At 41.8% G+C, this 20,313-nt stretch overlaps 1 protein-coding gene across 1 annotated transcript; it reads right to left on the reverse strand.

The window, feature by feature from the left end:
- Positions 1-12,246: 12,246 nt before the first annotated feature.
- Positions 12,247-19,383, reverse strand: LOC103072128 (zinc finger protein 17-like). Its single transcript, XM_007457507.1, has 4 exons — positions 19,351-19,383; positions 16,441-16,479; positions 15,081-15,207; positions 12,247-13,577 (listed from the first exon to the last, which is right to left on the reverse strand). Exons 1-4 carry the CDS (start codon positions 19,381-19,383, stop codon positions 12,247-12,249), a joined length of 1,530 nt encoding a protein of 509 aa, XP_007457569.1.
- Between the last annotated feature and the right edge of the window lie 930 nt (positions 19,384-20,313).

The following is a 20,313-nucleotide window of genomic DNA, read 5'->3' on the forward strand; positions in this document are numbered from 1 at the left end:
CAGTTTCAGTCTACTAGCAAGATTATGCACAATTACTTCATTCTATACATTAAACTTTATCCAATAAAAATTCACTAAGAAGATCCCACGTGTTTTCACTGTTTCACTTTATTACTGTGGATATGCACATGATTGTGGTTACACAGCTCCAAGTCCTCAGATCAGAACATGGCTTCACCTCCTAATCAGCCTCACACTACAGTAATCAAGATGACTCAAGGTTTTTGTCCAAGCCAGAAGGATGGATTTGTCATTAACTGAGATAGAAAGGGTAGTGGTGGTGTACATGGAGGAGGTTAGGAGGAAATATAAGAGTCTCACTTTTGAACATATTTTGTTTTAGAGTCAGTCAAACAGCCAAGTGAAACAGACTTTAGGCATTTCAATGTGGGACTCTGATTTATTTATTTATTTATTGTAAAACAAGTGAGAAGTTTTATTCTTTCATGGACTTTTAAATTTTATTTTATTAAAAAATAAATTTATTTTTGGCTGCATTGGGTCTTTGCTGCTGCGCATGGGTCTTCTCTAGTTGTGGTGAGCAGGGGCTACTTTTCATTGCAGTGCATGGGCTTCTCATTGTGGTGGCTTCTCTTGTTGTGGAGCACAGGCTCTATGCACATGGGCTTCAGTAGTTGTGGTACGTGGGCTCAGTAGTTGTGGCTAGCAGGCTCTAGAGCACAGGGTCAGTAGTTGTGGCGCATGGGCTTAGTTGCTCCACGGCATGTGGGATCTTCCCGGGCCAGGGATCAAACCCTTGTCGCCTGCATTGGCAGGTGGATTCTTAACCACTGCATTACCAGGGAAGACATTTAATGGACTTTTTTAGAATGATCATAGTTATGCAATCTAGACTCTGCAACAGAAGAAGAAATTCATGTTCAGAAATAACACCAAGTGGGACTTTCCTGGTGGCCTGGTTGTTAAGCATCTGCCTCCCAATGCAGGGCACACGGGTTCGAGCGCTGGTCTGGGAAGATCCCACATGCCACGGAGCAACTAAGCCCGTGTGCCACAACTACTGAGCCTGTGCTCTAGAGCCCGTGAGCCACAACTACTGAAGCACATGTGCCACAACTACTGAAGCCCACGTGCCTAGAGCCTGTGCTCCGCAACAAGAGAAGCCACTGCAATGAGAAGCCTGCACACCACAATGAAGAGTAGCCCCCACTCGCTGCAACTAGAGAAAGCCCGCATGCAACAATGAAGACCCAACACAGCCAAAATAAATAATAAGAAAGGAAGAAAGAAAGAAAGAAAGAAAGAAAGAAAGAAAGAAAGAAAGAAAGAAAGAACACCAAGTAAAATGCCTCATATATGGATTCCTGCAGTTACAGGTAAGTCCAATGTTTTAGAAAAAGTAAACAAAGAAAGCAGTCTCTCTGGGAAATATTTAAGGACTGTCTGACCTGGAGTTACAAAAAGATACTCCCTTGTCTCAAGGTGGGACAAATATGTGGTACCATTTTCATTCCAGATCTCCAAAAGGGATCAGGCTGAGGGAGATTCCAGTTGAGCCCACACCCTTACTTAGCTCTTTTCCTTGCCTTATACTCTATCATTAAACTTCTGATAATTTCCCCTAAATAAACCACATGTCATTGAACCCTATGTCAGGTTCTGCTTTTGCAAAACCCATCTTTAGGCAGAACACATTTGGTCAAAACCTAAAATATTAATCATGTTAAGTATGTCAGTGATATTAAGTTTCTTTTCCATGAGAATATGAGCAAAGGCCAGGTAACTTGCCTTAAATGTGTAACTGCAGAATCAGACTAAAACTGGCCCTATCCTGTTTGTAACAAGATACTCAGTTGTTTCATAAAGACAACAGAATAAAACCACAAGTTACGTGGCCAAACCATGCACTAAGATTTCAACCACAAACAACACTCAGAACCATAGTTTCTACCCCTGTCCCTGCATGTAATTCTCTTCTTTTAGAGTGACTTTGTCTGGTTTTGTTATCAGGGCAATGGTATCAGGGCAATTGTAGAATAAATTTGGGAGTGTTCCATCTTCTTCAATTTTTTGGAATAGTTTGAAAAGGACTTGTATTAGCTCTTCTTTATATGTTTGGTAGAATTCCCCTGTGAAGCCATCCAGTCCTGAAGTTTTATTTCCTGGGATTTTTTTTAATTCCAAAAAACCAGAATATACATACTTTTCAAGTGCACATGGAACATTCTCTAGGATAGACCACATACTAGGACACAAAACAAGCCTTAACAAACTTAAGAAGATAGAAATTATTTAAAGTGTCTTTTTTTTTTTTTTACCACAATGGTATAAAGTTAGAAATCAACCACACAAAGAAAAATGAGAAAAAAATGATTAAACAACAATGCTACTAAAAAAGCAGTGGGTCAACGATGAAATCAAACAGGATATCAGAAAATACATTGAGACGAATGACAATGAAAACACAGCCTTACAAAATCTGAGATGTAGCAAAAGCAGTCCTAAGAGGGAAGTTCATAGCGATACAGGCCTTCCTCAACAAGCAAGCAAACAAAATCTCAAAAAAAAAAAAACCCAACTTAACCTACCACCTAAAAAAATTAGAAAAAGTAGAACAAGCAAAACCCAAAGTCAGCAGAAGGAGCAAAATTATAAATGTAAGAGGGGAAATAGAGATTAAACAAAAAACAAGAGAAAAGATCCATAAGACCATGAGATGGTTTTTTGAAAGGATAAACAAAATTGAAAACCTCTAGTCAGACTCACCAAGAAGAAAAGAGAGACGACCCAAATAAACAAAAGAAGAAATCAAAGAGGAGAAATAACCACTGATACCACAGAAAAACAAAACAAAAAAAGAAAATACTATGATATGCCAACAAATTGGAAAACTTAGAATAAATAGACAAGTTTCTAGACAGAGCCTGCCAAAATTGACAAGAAGAAAGATAATTTGAACAGACCAATCACTAGAAGTGAAATACAATCTTTAGTTAAAAAAAAAAAAAAGTTCCCTGCAAACAGAAGTACAGGACCAGATGGCTTCACTGGGGAATTCTACCAAATATACACAGAAGAACCTATACTGATCGTTCTCAAACTTTTCTGAAAGAGTGAAGAGGGAACCCTCCCAAAGTTACCAACACCCTGATACCAAAATCAGACAGACAATACCAAAAAAGAAAACCCCCCAGGGTAAAACCCATAATAGTCTGGAGTGAAAGAGACTTGCAATCTATGGCTCTACCATGGTCCCTCCACTTACAAGCAATATGAGCTGTGTGTCACCCCATCTACCTGGGCCCATGTTCTCATCTACAAAATGCTCATTCATTTGCCCTGCCTACCTGGGAAGGTTTATTTTTTAATTAATTAATTAATTAATTATTTAATTTTGGCTGTGTTTGGTCTTTGTTGCTGCACGTGGGCTTTCTCTAGTTGCAGCGAGCAGGAGCAACTCTTTGTTGTGGTGCACAGGCTTCTCATTGCAGTGCCTTCTCATTGCGGAGCACAGGCTCTAAGCATGCGGACTTCACTAGTTGTGGTGCACGGGCTTCAGTAGTTGTGGCTCGCAGACTCTACACCGCAGGCTCAGGAGTTGTGGCACAGAAGCTTAGTTGCTCCATGGCACGTGGGATCTTCACGGACCAGAAATCAAACCCCTGAGAAGGTTTTTAAGTGTGATGATGTAAAAGCATTTTGCAAACTTCTAAGCATTCTACCAATTTAAATGACTTTGAAAAAGAAGAAAAGAGAAAGAATGAAAATCACAGGCCAATATATTTGATGAATATAGATACAAAAATTCTCAACAAAATGTTAGCAACCAAATCCAACAACACATAAAAAAGATCATACACCACGATCTAGTTGGATTCATCCCAGAGTCACAAGGATGGTTCAACATATACAAATCAACCAATGTGATACACCACATCAAAAAAAGAAAAGACAAAAACCACAGATCATCTCAATAGATGCAAAAAAAGCGTTTGATAAAATTCAATGTCCATTCATGATAAAAAAAACTCCCACCAAACTGTGTATAGAGGGAACATATCTCAACATAATAAAAACCATTTATGACAAACCCACAGCCAATATAATACTCAATGATGAAAAGCTGAAAGCCTTCCCACTAAATTCTGGAAAAGAAAAGGATGCCCACACTCACCACTTCTATCAACATAGTATTGGAATTCCTAGCTACAGCAATCAGACAAGAAGAAGGTAAAGAGATAAAATGGTCATTATATGCAGATGACATGATACTGTATATAGAAAACCCTAAAGATTCTACACAAAAACTATTAGGACTAATTAATTAATTCAACAAGGTAGCAGGATACAAGAGTAATATACAGAAATCTGTTGCATTTCTTTAAAATAACGAAGTATCAGAAAGTAAAAAAACAAAATCCTATTTAAAATCACATCAAAAATAAAATAAAATAAAATACCTAGGAATAAACCTGACCAAGGAGGTGAAAGACACTGATACTATAAAACATTAATAAAGGAAACTGAAGATGATTCAAAGAAATGGAAAGATATTCCATGCTCTTGGATTGGAAGAATTAATAGTGTTAAAATTGCCATACTAGCCAAAGCAGTCTATGATTTAATGTGATCCCTATCAAATTACCCATGATATTTTTCACATAATTAGAACAAATAATCCTAAAATTTATATGGACCCACAAAAGACCCAGAATTGCAAAAGCAATCCTGAGTAAAAAGAACAAAGCTGGAGGCATAACCCACTGGACTTCAGACAATACTATAAAGCTACAGTAACCAACGCAGTGCGGTACTGACACAAAAACAGACACATAGATCAATGCAACCGAATAGAGAGCCCAAAAATAAACCCACACACCCACAGTCAATTAATCTTCAACAAAGGAGGTAAGAATATATATTGGGAAGCAGACAAGCTCTTCAGCAAAGTATGTTGGGAAAGGTGGACAGCTGCATGTAAATCAATGAAGTTAGAACACACCCTTACACCATACATAAAAATAAACTCAAAATGGCTTAAAGGCTGGGACTTCCCTGGCAGTCCAGTGGTTAAGACTCTGTGCCTCTACTACAGGAGGCACGGGTTTGATCCCTGGTCGGGGAACAAAGATCCTGCATGCTTTGTGGTGCAGAAAAAAAAAAAAAAAGGTTTAAAGACTTAAGCATATGATACCATAAAACTCCTATAAGAGAACATAGGCAAAACATTCTCTGACATAAATCATATTAATGTTTTCTTAGTTCATTCTCCCAAGGCAAAAGAAATAAAAGCAAAAATAAACAAATGGGACCTAATCAAACTTATAAGCATTTGCACAGCAAAGGAAACCATAAACAAAAAGACAACTGGGAGAAAATATTTGCAAATGATGCAACTGACAAGGGGTTAATTTCCAAAACATACAAACAGCTCAAAAAACTCAATATAAAAAAATAAACAAATAAACAACACAATAAAAAGTGTGCAGAAGACCAAAACAGACATTTCTCCAAGAAGACATAAAGATGGTAAACAGGCACATGAAAAGATGCTCAACACTGCTAATTATTAGAGAAATGCAAATCAAAACTATAATAAGGTATCACCTCACACCAGTCAAAATGGCTATCATTAAAAAGTCTACAAATAATAAATGCTAGAGAGGGTGTACAGAAAAGGGAACCCTCCTTCACTGTTGGTGGGAATGTTAACTGGTGCAGCCACTATGGAAAGCAGTATGGAGGTTCCTTAAAAAAACGGAAAACAGAGTTACCATATGATCCAACAATCCCCCTCCTGGGCATATATCAAGAAAAAATGAAAACTCTAATTCAAAAGGACACATGCACCTGAATGTTCCTAGCAGCACTATTCATAATAGCCAAGACATGGAAGCAACCCAAGTGTCCATCAACAGATGAATGGATAAACAAGTTATGGTATATATACACAATGGAATATTACTCAGCCATAAAAGAATGAAATATTGCCATTTGCAGCAACATGGATGGACCTAGAGATTATCATACTGAGTGAAGTAAGTCAGACAGAGAAATAAAAATATTTAGGATATCACTTATATGTGGAATCTAAAGAAAAATATAAATGAATTTATTTACAAAACAGAAACAGACTCACAGACATAGAAAATAAACTTATGGTTACCAAAGGGGATGGGGGGAGAGGGAGAAATTAGGAGTATGGGATTAACAGATACACACTAATATAGATAAACAACAAAGATTTATTGTATAGCAGAGGGAATTATATTCAGTATCTTGTAATAAGCTATAATAGAAAAGAATCTGAAAAAATTATATATATGTAACTGAATCACTTTGCTGTATACCTGAAACTAACACAATATTGTAAATCAAATATATTTCAATTAAAAAAATAAAAGAGCTTCCCTGGTGGTGCAGTGGTTAAGAATCCGCCTGCCAATGCAGGGGACACGGGTTCGAGCCCTGGTCTGGGAAGATCCCACATGCCTCAGAGCAACTAAGCCCGTGAGCCACAACTGCTGAAGCCCGCGCGCCTAGAGCCCATGCTCCGCAACAAGAGAAGCCACTGTAATGAGAAGCCTGCACACCGCAGCAAAGAATAGGTCCGCTCTTCACAACTAGAGAAAGTCTGCGCGCAGCAACAAAGACCCATTGCAGCCAAAAATAAATAAATAAATAAAACAAATCAATTTAAAAAAAGAAAAAATTCTCTCCAGATTTTGGTAACTTGAAACTTTTGGGTTTTGCTAATTTAAGTTAAATGATGGAAGTTTATTGAATATCTAGATCATTCCCAAATAAGACACTGGGAAATTAATTACTGAACATACGCTTCCTTCTACAGGGAAATTAAAGATATTTAGAACTATTAATAAATGTTTGGCCAGGGACTTTCCTGGTGGCGCAATTGTTAAGAATCCTCCTGCCAATGCAGGGGACACAGGTTCGATCCCTGGTCTGGGAAGATCCCACATGCCGCGGAGCAACTAAACCTGTGCGCCACAACTACTGAAGCCCATGCATCCCAGGGACCACGTGCCACAACTACTGAGGCTGCATGCTGCAACTACTGAAACTCATGTGCCTAGAGCCTGTGCTCTGCAACAAGAAGCCACCACAATGAGAAGCCCGCATACCCCAGCGAAAAGTAGCCCCTACTCGCTACAAGTAGAGAAAGCCCACACGCAGCAAAGAAGACCCAACACAGCCAAAAATAAATTAAAAAATATATATATGTTTGGTGCCACAGGAGACATTTTCTATAAGAAAGCACTTTTTTAAAGAAATTATAAATAGTATTTATAAGTTTTCCAACTTACAGAATGCTAATGTAAAAGATATTTCAAAATTGCTTGCTTCTTAGTTTTCACTAGAAATTAAGGTTTTAAAGGTGAATAATTCTAATTAACATATGTAATGAAAAACACTAAAAATTACTAAGTAAAACATCTTTGTATGCAAGGAAAAAGAAGGTACAAGGAAAGGAAATACACTTAGTTAAGAGAAAGTAATTTTGACCTAAAGAGAGGTTAAAAAGAGAGAGAGATAAAGAGAAGGCATAGGACAAAATCTGAAGGTAAAAAAGGAAGTTATACAAGATTTGTGGAAAAGAAATCTTGGGGGAAGGGGGAAGGGGTTTGTGTGTGGTCAGGAGTAAGAATAGAATATATTTAATTGAGTAAATGAATTTTAAGGGTAAGATGGTGCTAAAACCTAAATTTGGTTTCGTCTCTGTTGAGGAGAGTGTTTTCTTAGAATACTGTTCAGCTATTGGGACTTCCCTCGCAGTCCAGTGGTTAAAACTCTGCCTTCCGGGCTTCCCTGGTGGCGCAGTGGTTGAAAGTCCGCCTGCCGATGCAGGGGACACGGGTTCGTGCCCCGGTCCGGGAAGATCCCACATGCCGCGGAGCGGCTGGGCCCGTGAGCCATGGCCGCTGAGCCTGCGCGTCCAGAGCCTGTGCTCCTCAACGGGAGAGGCCACAACAGTGAGAGGCCCGCGTACCACAAAAAAAAAAACAAAAAACTCTGCCTTCCAAAGCAGTGGGTGTGGGTTCAATCCCTGGTTGGGGAGCTAAGATCCTACATGCCTCATGGCCAAAAAACCAAAACATAAAAAAAAAGAAGCAATATTGTAACAAATTCAATAAAGACAAATATATATATATATACATATATATATCAGCTATTGATAGCAGATTGTAAAGCTTATCTTTTAAGTAATCTATTATAACTTCCTGTATTTGCCTTTGAAATCTTTTATTGTCACTTTGGTAAAGTGAATAAACATGTTTGACAGTGACTTATGATACTTCTTAGTCAAGTGTTTTAAAACATTTTTGATATTTTTGACAAAATTCCCAAGGATCAAATTCTAATTCAGTTTCTTCTGACCTCTAGTGGGCCCCTGAATCTCAGAGCCAGAGATATTAAGCTAATTAGGATTATTTGCTATGTGAAATTACATGGGAAGCATTGCCAAATGAGTGGTGATAAACCCTCCCAGGTTATAATGTATGGGTAAATGTCTTTGATATAAATATTCTAGATATTATATGAATTTTCTAAAATTTGACTATGTTCTGTTAGTCATAATTCTGAAAGAAAAAAATTTCCACAAGTATAATGAAAATAGGTTACAGAATTAGAAAATTAAGCAGAATAAGAAAATTGACAAGGGAAATAACCAGGAATATTTAGAGGAACCACAAGGTGAAGTTAAATAACAAAAACATATGTCAACAGAATTTAGCACCGGAATTTGGAAGTTTGCATAAACCTGAGAGTCTGACAACCATGACATTGTTGAGGTCATGGGTCAATCCACTCATAATGACCTGCAGTGAGTCACAGACAATAATGATTGATAACTTCCCCTTATCATAGAGGTTCTGTGAAGGCACAGGAAGGGTCTAATTTAAATGCCCTGTTCTCACTGAGTGTAGGATGATTCAATTCTTCTAAGAGGGTGTCTGGTCCAATTTTTTTCTCTCTAAAAAAATTATAAATGCGGGACTTCCCTGGCGGCCCAGTGGTTAAGACTTCACTTTCCAATGCAGTGGGTGAGGGTTCGATCCCTGATCAAGGAGCTAAGATCCCACATGGCTTGTGCCAAAAAAACCAAAACATAAAAACAGAAGCAATATTGTAACAAATTCAATAAAGACTTTAAAGATGGTCCACATCAAACCAAGAAAATCTTTTTAAAAAATTATGTCATTGAGATGAAATCACAATAAGGTAAAGAGGATATAGAGGTAGACGATAGACAGATAGATGACAGAAGAATGGATCCATTTTTATAGGTGAGGAATGGAAGCTAAGGCCCTAGGAGGGTAGAGAGTGACGATTACTGATAAAGAGGACATCCAAGTACTTGAGATGCAATGAACAGCCTTCCGCCAAGGATAAAAATTTAGAGACACATCATTAAAGTCTCCATGACACAACATGCCCCTCATCAGCAGATACCACAGATACTAGGCCTCTACTCAGAGTAGGAACTCATCTTCTTCATCTTATTACTCACAACCTACCTTATCTTGAAGCCTCTACAGTGAACCCTGTTTATGGTCAGTGTGTTTAGTGAGAAGCCAGTGAGACAAGTTTCAAAACAATGCAACTGAGGAGAAAGGGTAAGTGTCAGGCACTCCTGATGTACGTTGATAAGAGGCAACATGCCTCTGGTTTCCTCAGCAAATGCCTTTCCTGATTTTATAGCTTTGTTCTTATCTGTCTATATTTATGTATCTATATATATAACCTTCCTAAGGTGGTTCCTTTTTTACTGTCCTGACCGCAGGACAGTAAAGAAATTTATTTTAAGAATAGTTATTCTTGGGTTTCCTGACATAAATGTTTTCTAAGAATCAGACACCTGAAGAGATACTTACCAAATGTGTATTTGCTCCCGTAACAAGGACTGCCATGGCAGAAACTGAGAGTCTACAATGGGGACATGAAAGCCCGAGATAAATATTTAGAACCCAACGATGTCATCTGCTCTTGGAAGTGATTACCACATCACCTGTAAGTGCACTGACAGTGTCTGCAGACAGAGAGGAGACAAACTGAAAAACATTTGGGACTGTGTAACTACCAAGAGCTATTAGAAGTGCTTAATGAGATAGATATCAGGATTTCCCTGGTGATCCAGGGGTGAAGACTCCGCATTTCCACTGCAAGGAAAGCGGGTTCGATCCCTGGTCAGGGAACTAAGATCCTGCAAGTCGCACAGCCAAAAAAAAAAAAGATATGCATCAGGAGTGGCAGAAATTGATGGCAGAAAACCTGTTTTTGAAATAAACAATCAAAATCCCAATGGAATGTGAGAAAAAAAAACCCTCAGATCTAATAAGAGAAGGAAGCCAATAAAATAACTATTGGAACTTTTTAGTTGATTTAAAGGCTTTTTGCAAAATATGATTTGTCCCATAACTCAGAGCATTGAGGGTAGTGAAACTGAAGGAAAAGGCAGGGTGAGGAGAGTTAGAAAGTATACCCACAGTTGTGCAATTGAAGTTAAATGAGTGTTGTCATTTTTTTATGTATTTCAAGACATCAATATGTACCATAGGTGTTTCAGACATGTTTCTAGGAATATGAAATATATCAGTGCACAACATGTAAATACATATTCCGTTACTGGAACTTAGTCTGTATTTGATAGAAATATACAATAAGCAGTTCATCTATGATATTAAGTTGCATAGTGTAATAGAAGGTGATGGGTTCTAAGGAAGTAAGAAGGGCAGCAAATAGGTGACGAAAAAATTAGGAGTTTACAATGGGTCTGGACACTAAACTGAATGTCCATATTTGGACTCATAGTGAAGATGAAAACTGTGAACATATTTTAGGTGGTTTATTTCTTCCTTTCCAATTGCTACATATTCATTATTTTGCCGTATTTTTTTGTTGTTGTATTGAATGAAATTGGAACTCCAGGATGATACTGAATAAGAGAACAAAGAGCAGCTGTCCTCCTTTTATTCTAATGGGAATACTTTAATAATGGTTCAAAGGGATAGTATTTCTAATCGCTCTTTGTAGATCTTATTTATAAGATTAAGAAGGATCACTACTAGGGAGTTCCATCGTGGTCTAGTGGTTAGGATTCTGGTCTTTCACTGCCGTGGCCCAGGTTCAATTCCTGGCCAGGAAACTGAGGTCCCACAGGTCACCCCCAAAAATAAAATAAAATAAAAAGAAAGATCACTTGTCCTTAGTTTTACATCTCTCTAAGTGTAATAGGTATGAACAATTCATAAATTGAAGATTTTTTAAAATTCCCTTTCACAACATCATAAGATGTAGAAAATACGTGGAGATGTTTAAGTTTCCTGGAGATGTGTAAGACCTACAAACAGAAAACTAAAAAAGACTGCTAACAAAAATTAAGCAAGATCTAAATAAAAGGAGATCTATCAAGTTTATAGATTGGGACACTCAGTATTTCTTTCTAAATTGAAGATTAAATGCCATCCCAGTCAAAATTCTAGTAGGATTTTTTTGTGATGCACAAATTGAAAAGTGGATTCTAAGCTTCATATTGAGGAATTCCCTGGAGATCCAGTGGTTAGGACTCTGTGCTTCCACTGCAGGGGGCACAGGTTCAATCCCTGATCGGAGAAGTAAGATCCTGCATGCCACAGCATGGCCAAAACCACCCCCCCACCCAAAAAAAATAGTCTTTCTCTGGAAAAGTGACTAAAATGAGAAGAACAAGTCTGGAAGAATATTGGTAAATATTTCCACTAGAGGACCTTAATCAATAATCCATGAAGAAACATCAACTCAGTAATTAAGATGACAAAATTATATGAACAGAAATTTCAAAAAAGAAATATGGCTGTCTGATTCACTTTGCTGTACACCTGAAACATGGCATTGTAAATTAACTATACTCCAATAAAAACTAAAAAGAAAAAAAGAAATATGGTTGGAAATTAACACATGGAAAACCACTCACATTGTGTCAATAGGGAAACATTAGTTAAAATCACTAGATACACCTATGACATCACTGAAATTAGAAAGCCTGAACATACCAAGTGTTGGTAAAAATGTAAAAAACAGGAACTCATGTTCTGCTGCTTCTCGTGAGACTATAAAAAGATACTACCATTTTAGAAAAGTTTGACTGGCCACATATGAAGTATACATTCACCTACTCTACTACATAGGAGTTGTGCTGCTAGATATTAACTCTAGTGAAGGAAAGCATAAGTCCAGAAGGCATTGCCCCAGTGTGAACTTTGTTTTTTATGAGCTTGGAGCTGCTTACAAAGAACTACATTCATAAGGCTTTTCTCTAGTGTGGATTCTCTGATGGACAAGAAGACTTCTTCTGTAGACAAAGACTTCCCCACACTCACTGCACATATAAGGCCTTTCTCCAGTGTGGATTCTCTGGTGGACAACAAGACTTGTTTTGTAAGTGAAGGGCTTCCCACATTCACTGCATTTAAAAGGCTTTACTCCAGTGTGGGCTTTTTGGTGCTGAACAAGTGTATACTTGCGCATGAAGGCTTTCTCACATTCATTACACTTATAGGGTCTTTCTCCAGTATGGATTCTCTGGTGCTCAGCAAGTTTGACTTTGCCATTGAGAGCTTTCCCACATTTGCTGCACTCATAACACCTTCGTGCAGTGTGAACATTCTCATGTCTATTGAGGGCAAAACTGCTTGTAAAGAATTGCCCACATTTGTTACACCCATAAGCCTTCTCTAAAGTGTGAATTCTCTTATGCACAATAAGACTTCCTTTGTAGACATAGGCTTTCCCACATTCACTGCACATGTAAGGCCTTTCTCCAGTGTGGATTCGCTGGTGATAAAGAAGCCTTTTTTGGAAGACAAAGGACTTTCCACATTTGCTACACCCATAAGGCCTTTCTCCACTGTGGATCCTCTGGTGCACAAGAAGGTTATTTTTGTACAGGAAGCACTTTCCACATTCACTGCACTTATGAGGATTTTCTCCAGTGTGGATTTTTTGGTGCTGAACAAGCGAATCCTTGCGAAGGAAGGCTTTCCCACATTCATTACACTCATATGGTCTTTTTCCAGTGTGGATTCTCTGGTGCTCAAAAAGTTTATATTTGTGGGCAAAGACTTTCCCACAATTACAGCATTCATAAGGCCTTTCTCCTGTGTGAATTTTCCGATGATGAATAAGACTGGAGCTGTGTCTAAAGAACTTCCTGCAGTCACTGCACTCATAAGGTTTTTCTCCAGTGTGAACTCTCAGGTGCTCCGTGAATTTAAACTTTTTACTGAAGGCTTTGCCACATTCGCTGCACTTGTGATGCCCTTGCCCAGGGTGAGAGACCTCCCTGCTCTGACTGCTTCTACGTGGATGCTCGCCATTGTGGGAAGGCTGGTGCTGGGGAAAGCCCAAGCTGCCTAGGAAAGCCTTCTCAACCTCTCCGCATGTGAACATATTGTCAGCCAAGTACAAAACATCTTTCTCCGCCAGGACACTCGTATCAGAAGTCAGAGGCTTCAGGATAGATGGCTCCAGCTTTGGATTCCTGTCTTCCGTCACTTGTTCCACAGAAACACATTGTTCAGAAATGGCCTCCTCAGCTTCTACTCCATGCCAACAACCTGAAAGGAAAACAAAAAAAACTGAATAAGTGCATGGAGACTTTTGTGGGACAGGAGCCCATTATAGCTTTTTGTATGACACATCAAAGAAGAAGTCCATTGTGCAGGATTCAAACACGGGAGGCAGACAGGTAGCAGAAGGGGCTACTGTGAGTACTAGACCTCTGATGATCAGAGAATAGGGAGAGATCTTATAAACAGCAAGAACACAGGACACCAGGATATGGCACTGTACTAGGAGTAGAGGCCTGGAACAACCCACTCCTCGGCCGATGGTGTTCAGCAGTATTTTTTGGTGGTGACAAGTGTACTGGGTAGAATGTGTGTCCCACTCCAGGAAAAGGCATTCACACCTGACTACCAAGAGTTCAAGGACTATATAAGTACCTTCACCTCCCAAGATACATTAAGAAGAGACTATTGGGCTTCCCTGGTGGCGCAGTGCTTGAGAGTCCGCCTGCCGATGCAGGAGACGCGGGTTCGTGCCCCGTTTCGGGAAGATCCCACATGCCGCGGAGCGGCTGGGCCCGTGAGCCATGGCTGCTGAGCCTGCGCGTCCGGAGCCTGTGCTCCGCAAATGGGAGAGGCCACAACAGTGAGAGGCCCGCATAACGCAAGAAAAAAAAAAAAAAAAAAAAAAAAGAAGAGACTATTAGACAACATTGCAGAGTGAGAGGAAATGGAGAAATGTGGATGACACTGAGATAGAAAGAGCCAGGAGAAAGAACCCACAGTAGATACGTAAAGGGGGCAAAGTGTCAAAATGGGGAAGAATGATAGAATGAGGTACAGCCATGATGAGTTTAAGACTAAAACAGTCGTGGAGAAAGGACATTTCGCTGTAGGATTAGAACTCATCAATGTATTACACCTTCCTACAGCTCCTACTCACCAGGCCCAGGATGCAATTAACCCTCCTCTTATGACTAGAGGGGGGCCTACCTTGCCAGGCACCCAGGGTTGTCTCCATCCCTCAGCTCAGGCTGGGTGACTATGAACCCTACCAGATCAAAGTCCTCAGAGGAAAACAGGGCCACTAGGAGAAAGACACTGGCCCAGAGTGAACCAACCAATGACAGACTTCAGGAAAAAGATGTATCACTAGAAGAACCTTAAGGAGTCTTGCAAACATAATCTAGGGTTGACCACAAGTGGTGACCATGTGTCTGTAATTTCTGACACAGATAGTGCACAAAAAAAGGTTGGAACGTGTGACACGGATCTTGCACACATCTGAACAGTCAACACAACAAGTGGTGGCAAAGCTAAGTGGTATCACTCAGGCAGGCTTCAAGCCTCTGAGACCAAAGCCTTCTGTGAAAAGCTTCAACATCTATGGTATAGGGCTGAACAACACACAGGGTGGGGGAACACAGCTCAAGTGACAGGAAATCAGGGAAGTAAGCAGTGTCCAAGGTCCAGGCTCAGAAGGATGGAGTGAGCCATGCAAAAAGAAGGGCAGAGTCCCATATGGGGCGATGGTGCGGGAACAGGGGTCCTTACCCAGGGAGGCTATAAGTGACAGGTTCTCCAGCATCACGTCACAGTACAGGAGTCTCTGAGCATTGTTAAGGAGACCCCACTCCTCCTGGGAGAAGGACACAGCCACATCCTCAAAGATCACATGGCCCTGTCATGAGGGGGACAAGTGAGTTCACAGCAGCCTCTGCAACCAGGACCCCCAGGTCATGGTTGTCCACCCCAGTAACCCAGCTCAGAGGACACACCAGGTCCTGATGCAACAGGAACTTACTAGCATTACATCATTCAGTTAAAACAGAGAGGGAGACAGGCAGTCTCACAGACGCTCTGTGGTTGCCACACAGACCCCCAGCCACTCTCCTCAGAGTCGACTCTCCTGAGATCACACAGATCACATCACATACAATGACACTTGTGCTCAGCCCCCTGAAGTAAAGCCTGGGGACAAGGGCTCTGAGTCCATGCTCACACTCCCTCCCTCTCCATTGCCCAGCCCTGCAGGGTCAAAGCTCCCTCACATGCCTGAAGGTGACCCCTACCCCACCCCACGCCACCACCTCAGCCCCAGGACTTCAGCACCTCACCATGTTCCCCACATGCCACCCAGCATGCGGTGCTTCCCCAGGCCTCTGCGGGACCTCCCGCAAGACACCCCAGCAATATCTCAGACTCAGCATGGGAACATGGAACTCTGGACAGTCCTTCTGTCCATTACTCCTACTTCTGACTTCCCGTCTCAGACATGGCGTCCCCACCGTCACCTAGAGGTAAACATCCTGGGGTCATGTCAGACTACTCTCTCTCATCCTGTACAGCAGAAAATCAGCTCTACCACAAACGAGATTCAGAGACTCACCTCCTCTCCTGCTACAGAGCCATTGCCAGGATCCAGTCACAATCGACATTCACCAGGACTGTGCCCTCCACTGGGCCCCTGGCTCCACCCTCATCCCCAGTCTTCCTCTCGGCAGGCAGAGCAGCCTCTTCAGACCCAGCGTCAGATCACTTCCCTCCTCTGTGGTCAACGTGGCATGGACCCGCCCCCTCAGGAGTGGCCCAGCTCCTCAGGCTGCTATCCCAGGAATGACTCCCAGTCTTTATCAGCCCACGTCATGGGGCCGGCAGTTCCCTGAAGACTCCCCTCTCAGTCTCATCTCCAGTCTGTGCCCAAGGACATGTCACCACTTGACCTTCTCCATTGGACACATGGGAACACCTCCGTACAACTGCTGGCTTTGATTAATGATCCTGTGCCTGAGATGATACCAGGGCCCAGAACTAAGGGCCCACAATCCCAGGACAACACTGTCTCCTATATCTGTGTGTCAGGACCAGGGGTAGGGATGACGTATGGGTAGGTGCTGGGGCTTCTTCCACTTACCTGTCCAGGGACCATAAATGCTGCTGCTACCATGGGAACCTGTGAAAAGAAGGAGGATCTGAGATAAAGGTGATCATGGTGTGGATGTAAAGGCTGAGCTGTTTCCTCCCTTCCTTTTCCTGGAGATGAGTCATCTGAGGCTGACCTCTGACCTCGGATCATCAGTCTTCAGAGCTATAACTTGACAACTCTATGGCCCTGAAGAAAAAGACTCAACGTCCCTGAGACTCAGTGTCTTTATGTGTATAATGGCAATATTTATGGTGCCTATCTCATGATGTTAGTGTAGACATCAAATGCATTAGTGCATATCTAATGCTAAGACTGAGCTATTACAGAACACAGGATTAACATTTCTGTAAATGTTTTTGAAAACTGGGTATTTCCTACATGTCTTTCAAGTCATTATATAAATGTGACTTTTAATCAATACCTTGAGGTTTCTGTGATTCCCTATCTGACACCAAATATATGATGTCTCTTCCACCACCAATTATCTGATTCTATGATACCAACTGGGTGACTGACATTTAACCATATTCTGACACTACCTGAGGTTAGGGACAGTATTTAAAGGTTTAAGGACTCAGTCCCACAAGACTGCCCTCTTTGAAGAGGCCAGTTCCAATGTCTGATTCCCAGGCTAACGGTACTTCTGTTCTACTTGGCTACAAATTCAGGATTTCCCATGAACCTTTCCTAAGTTATGATAATTTGCTAAAAGGACCCACAAAAGTTAGGAAAACAGTTTTCTTATTTTTCTGGTTTATTATAATGGATACAACTTAGGAACAGCCCAATGGAAGAGATATCTAGGTCTGGGGGGGTGGGGTGCTAGAGGGCACCAGGGTGTTTCCAAACCCTTTCAGTACATGCAACCCTCCCAGCACTTCCGCAATTTCAATGTGTTCACCAATCTGAAGGAACCTTGAATTTCATTCTTCAGCAGTTTTTATACCTAGTCTCTAGTTTCTTTCTGATCCTTGGGAGGCCCCAGGGTTGGGGGGTTGGGGGGAGTATAAACTTCTAATTGCTTGGTTTTTCTGGTTACCAGTCCCCTCCTGAGTCTACCTAAGGGCCCTGCCCTAAGTCACCTCATCATAATAAACTCCTTTGTGACAAAACGGGCTCGTTGTGAAAAAAAGTCCTAACCCCCAGGAAATTCCAAGGGGTTCAGAGGTCTATGTGAAGAGCCCAAGGCAAAAAATAAATTTTATTTATATATATATGTATTTATTAATTATTATTTTATACACAGACATATTAAGAAGTTATTATTTGCTTACACAACATTAACTTGTTAAATCTATACCTTTTTAACTTTGTAGTTTCCTGGGAGAGCTGAGGCACCTCTGCCCTTCACTGGGCCTGGGCTTCAATGACTGGCCAACATTGCCCACTTTTTGCTGGCTCAAAAACGAATACACAGTCAGCTAAGTGTTCAGAGGAGTGAATCTACACTATCTCACACCTCCTTCTCCATCTCCATCCCAGGCAAGACTCCTTACACCTTATACCCTTGCTTCCCCAGAAAGCTCTGGAACCACAGGACCCTCCCATCTTCAGGTAGCCTCAGAGAGTCTCACCTGCTCTGCACTGCCCGCCAGCCCCAGGTCTCTCTTCTCTCATCTCAGGTCCCCTTTCCCAGAAAAGTGACCAAACATTCCCTCTTAAATTTGAGATTCAGAATTGGCCAGAGTCCAGGACTTAGTCTGTAACCACATGGACATCAGTGAGCCACAGACCTCCTCCTTCAATTCCAGACTACAGATTCCACCGGCCCCTATGTTACCTCAACTTTGGAATCTCAGAAGCAGCATGTCCCAAATCCAACTTTTAATCTCTCCCTGAAACTGACTTCTCACATCAGTTGCTGGTCTCAAGTCTTCCAGATGCTCAGCCAAAAGAAAATGCTTATTGTCCTTTACTCTGTCCTTAGGTCAGAGCCACATTCACTGTACCAGGAAATCCTGCCAATTATCTTTAAGAATTATTGAGAATCTTATTACTTATATTCCTTCGTAAAAAATTAGTAAACAGAAACCTCAATTAGAGTTGGCACACCAGAAGGGGTCAGCCCTCACTGACCTGAAACAATAACGGAATCCAAAAGGATGAAGACTCCTTCTTTCCTGGAAAGGACTCAGCCAATGAAAAGCCATGGACTCTTTTAAAAAAAAAAACAAAAAACAAAAAACCCACGGACTCTTTGGTGGCTACAGCCCTTCTAACTTCCTTTTTTAATCTCCATAGAAGTGATAGCTCACCATAGCTGCACACCCCAGTTGCAATTCCCTAATGATGGTTGGGGGGGATGGGGGGGAGGACAGGGGCGGGTGGGGGGAACCATCTTTGCAGTAGAAATAGCGGGCAGTCTATTTGTTTCAGGTCAACAACTTCCATAGGCACCACTCTGGTCCAGAAGCCACCTTACTCTCTGGAGTGGAATGCACTGGGCTCTCCCAGGTCTCCCTGCCTCCACCCTCAGAACCCAGTCTGTTCCAGTCTGTTCTCCCCTGAGCATCCTTTGGAATACTTTAAAACTCTAACTCAGACCGTGTTCCTGATTTATTCACAACCCTCCACAGCACCCAGAATGCTGACAGTTGGCCCAGACTGTTGACTCCTCCCTAAATTCTCTGTTCCCTGCAGAAGTGACTGGAACCCCAGGTTTCCCGAATGCTCCCGGCTCTTGAGCACCTCAAAGGCTTTGCACGGGCCAAACCCACAGTCTTTAACACGCTCCACACTGCGTCACACAGCCTGTCAGAAATGGGACCACCACACACGCACACCTAAAGTTCTGGAAGCAGGGGGCTGAATCCCAGTGCCCTGAGCAGGAGACCCTCCCTGGGGGCTTGAGGATTTGGGTCAGGATCGGGGGGGGGCGCGGGGGGGCGGAACAGTCACCTGGGCCGGGTCCTCCACCGCGTTGGTTGACATAGAACCCTGTGGGTGCGGTGGTGCCAGGAGACGCGCAGGATAATGGCGGAGACCTAGGCCGAAAATCCCGGAAGCGGGTTCCGCAACCCGCTCACTCCTGGGCAGTGTGGACGGCACCCCTCGGGCTCTTTCCAGTTTCTCTAAGCTCGGCTCCACCGAGTGATCCTGAGCCTCGGGTCCTGCAGACGGCAGCAAAAGCAGCCAAACGACCTCCTTCAGGAAGGAGCCGGAAGTCCCGCCCACTCCTAGTTCACAATCCCGGAAGAGCCCCTGTTCGGGGCCATCACTGGTGTGGAGAACAAGGCCGGTCCGCACACAGTCTCCTGGGTAATGTAGTTCCTCTCGGTCCACCGAGTCGGGGGAGGAGGAGACCCTCCCCCAAACTCCGGGGCACTAATGGGCCAAGTCCGTGCGGGAAGAACAACACATCAAAGCAGACCCATCAAACCCTGTATGTATAATCTTTTTAAAATTCTGATTTAACTCTCATTTCTCAACATAAAAGTTGATACAAGATTAGAAAAAAAGCATTCCAGTTGTGTAAAGACTGAGAGTAGCCAGAGTCCTTATTTGTTGTTTTTGTTTTTTATGAAAACCTTGGAAGTATTTTCAAATAAGAAAAACCAAGTTAACAAGATTTTGGAATAAAAAAGGGAATTATGTGCAATAAAGTATGTTGATCATTGGCTAAAAAAAATACATGAAATTAGAAAACATAACTGTATAGTGGATACTGTCAAACTAAATTAACCTGAGAGGCAATAATCAAGCACAACGCGTTACCTTGGGATCAAAGAATTGCAATTCGGGGCACACATTTAAGTAGCAACAAAAAAGATGTCGGGCTAGGCCATCGGTCCCCAACCCTTTTGGCACCGGGTACCGGTTTCGTGGAAGACAATTTTTCACGGGGGTGGGGGGTTTGGGGAT

Source organism: Lipotes vexillifer, unplaced genomic scaffold (genome assembly GCF_000442215.2).
Source record: "Lipotes vexillifer unplaced genomic scaffold, Lipotes_vexillifer_v1.1 scaffold995, whole genome shotgun sequence".
NCBI lineage: Eukaryota > Metazoa > Chordata > Mammalia > Artiodactyla > Lipotidae > Lipotes > Lipotes vexillifer.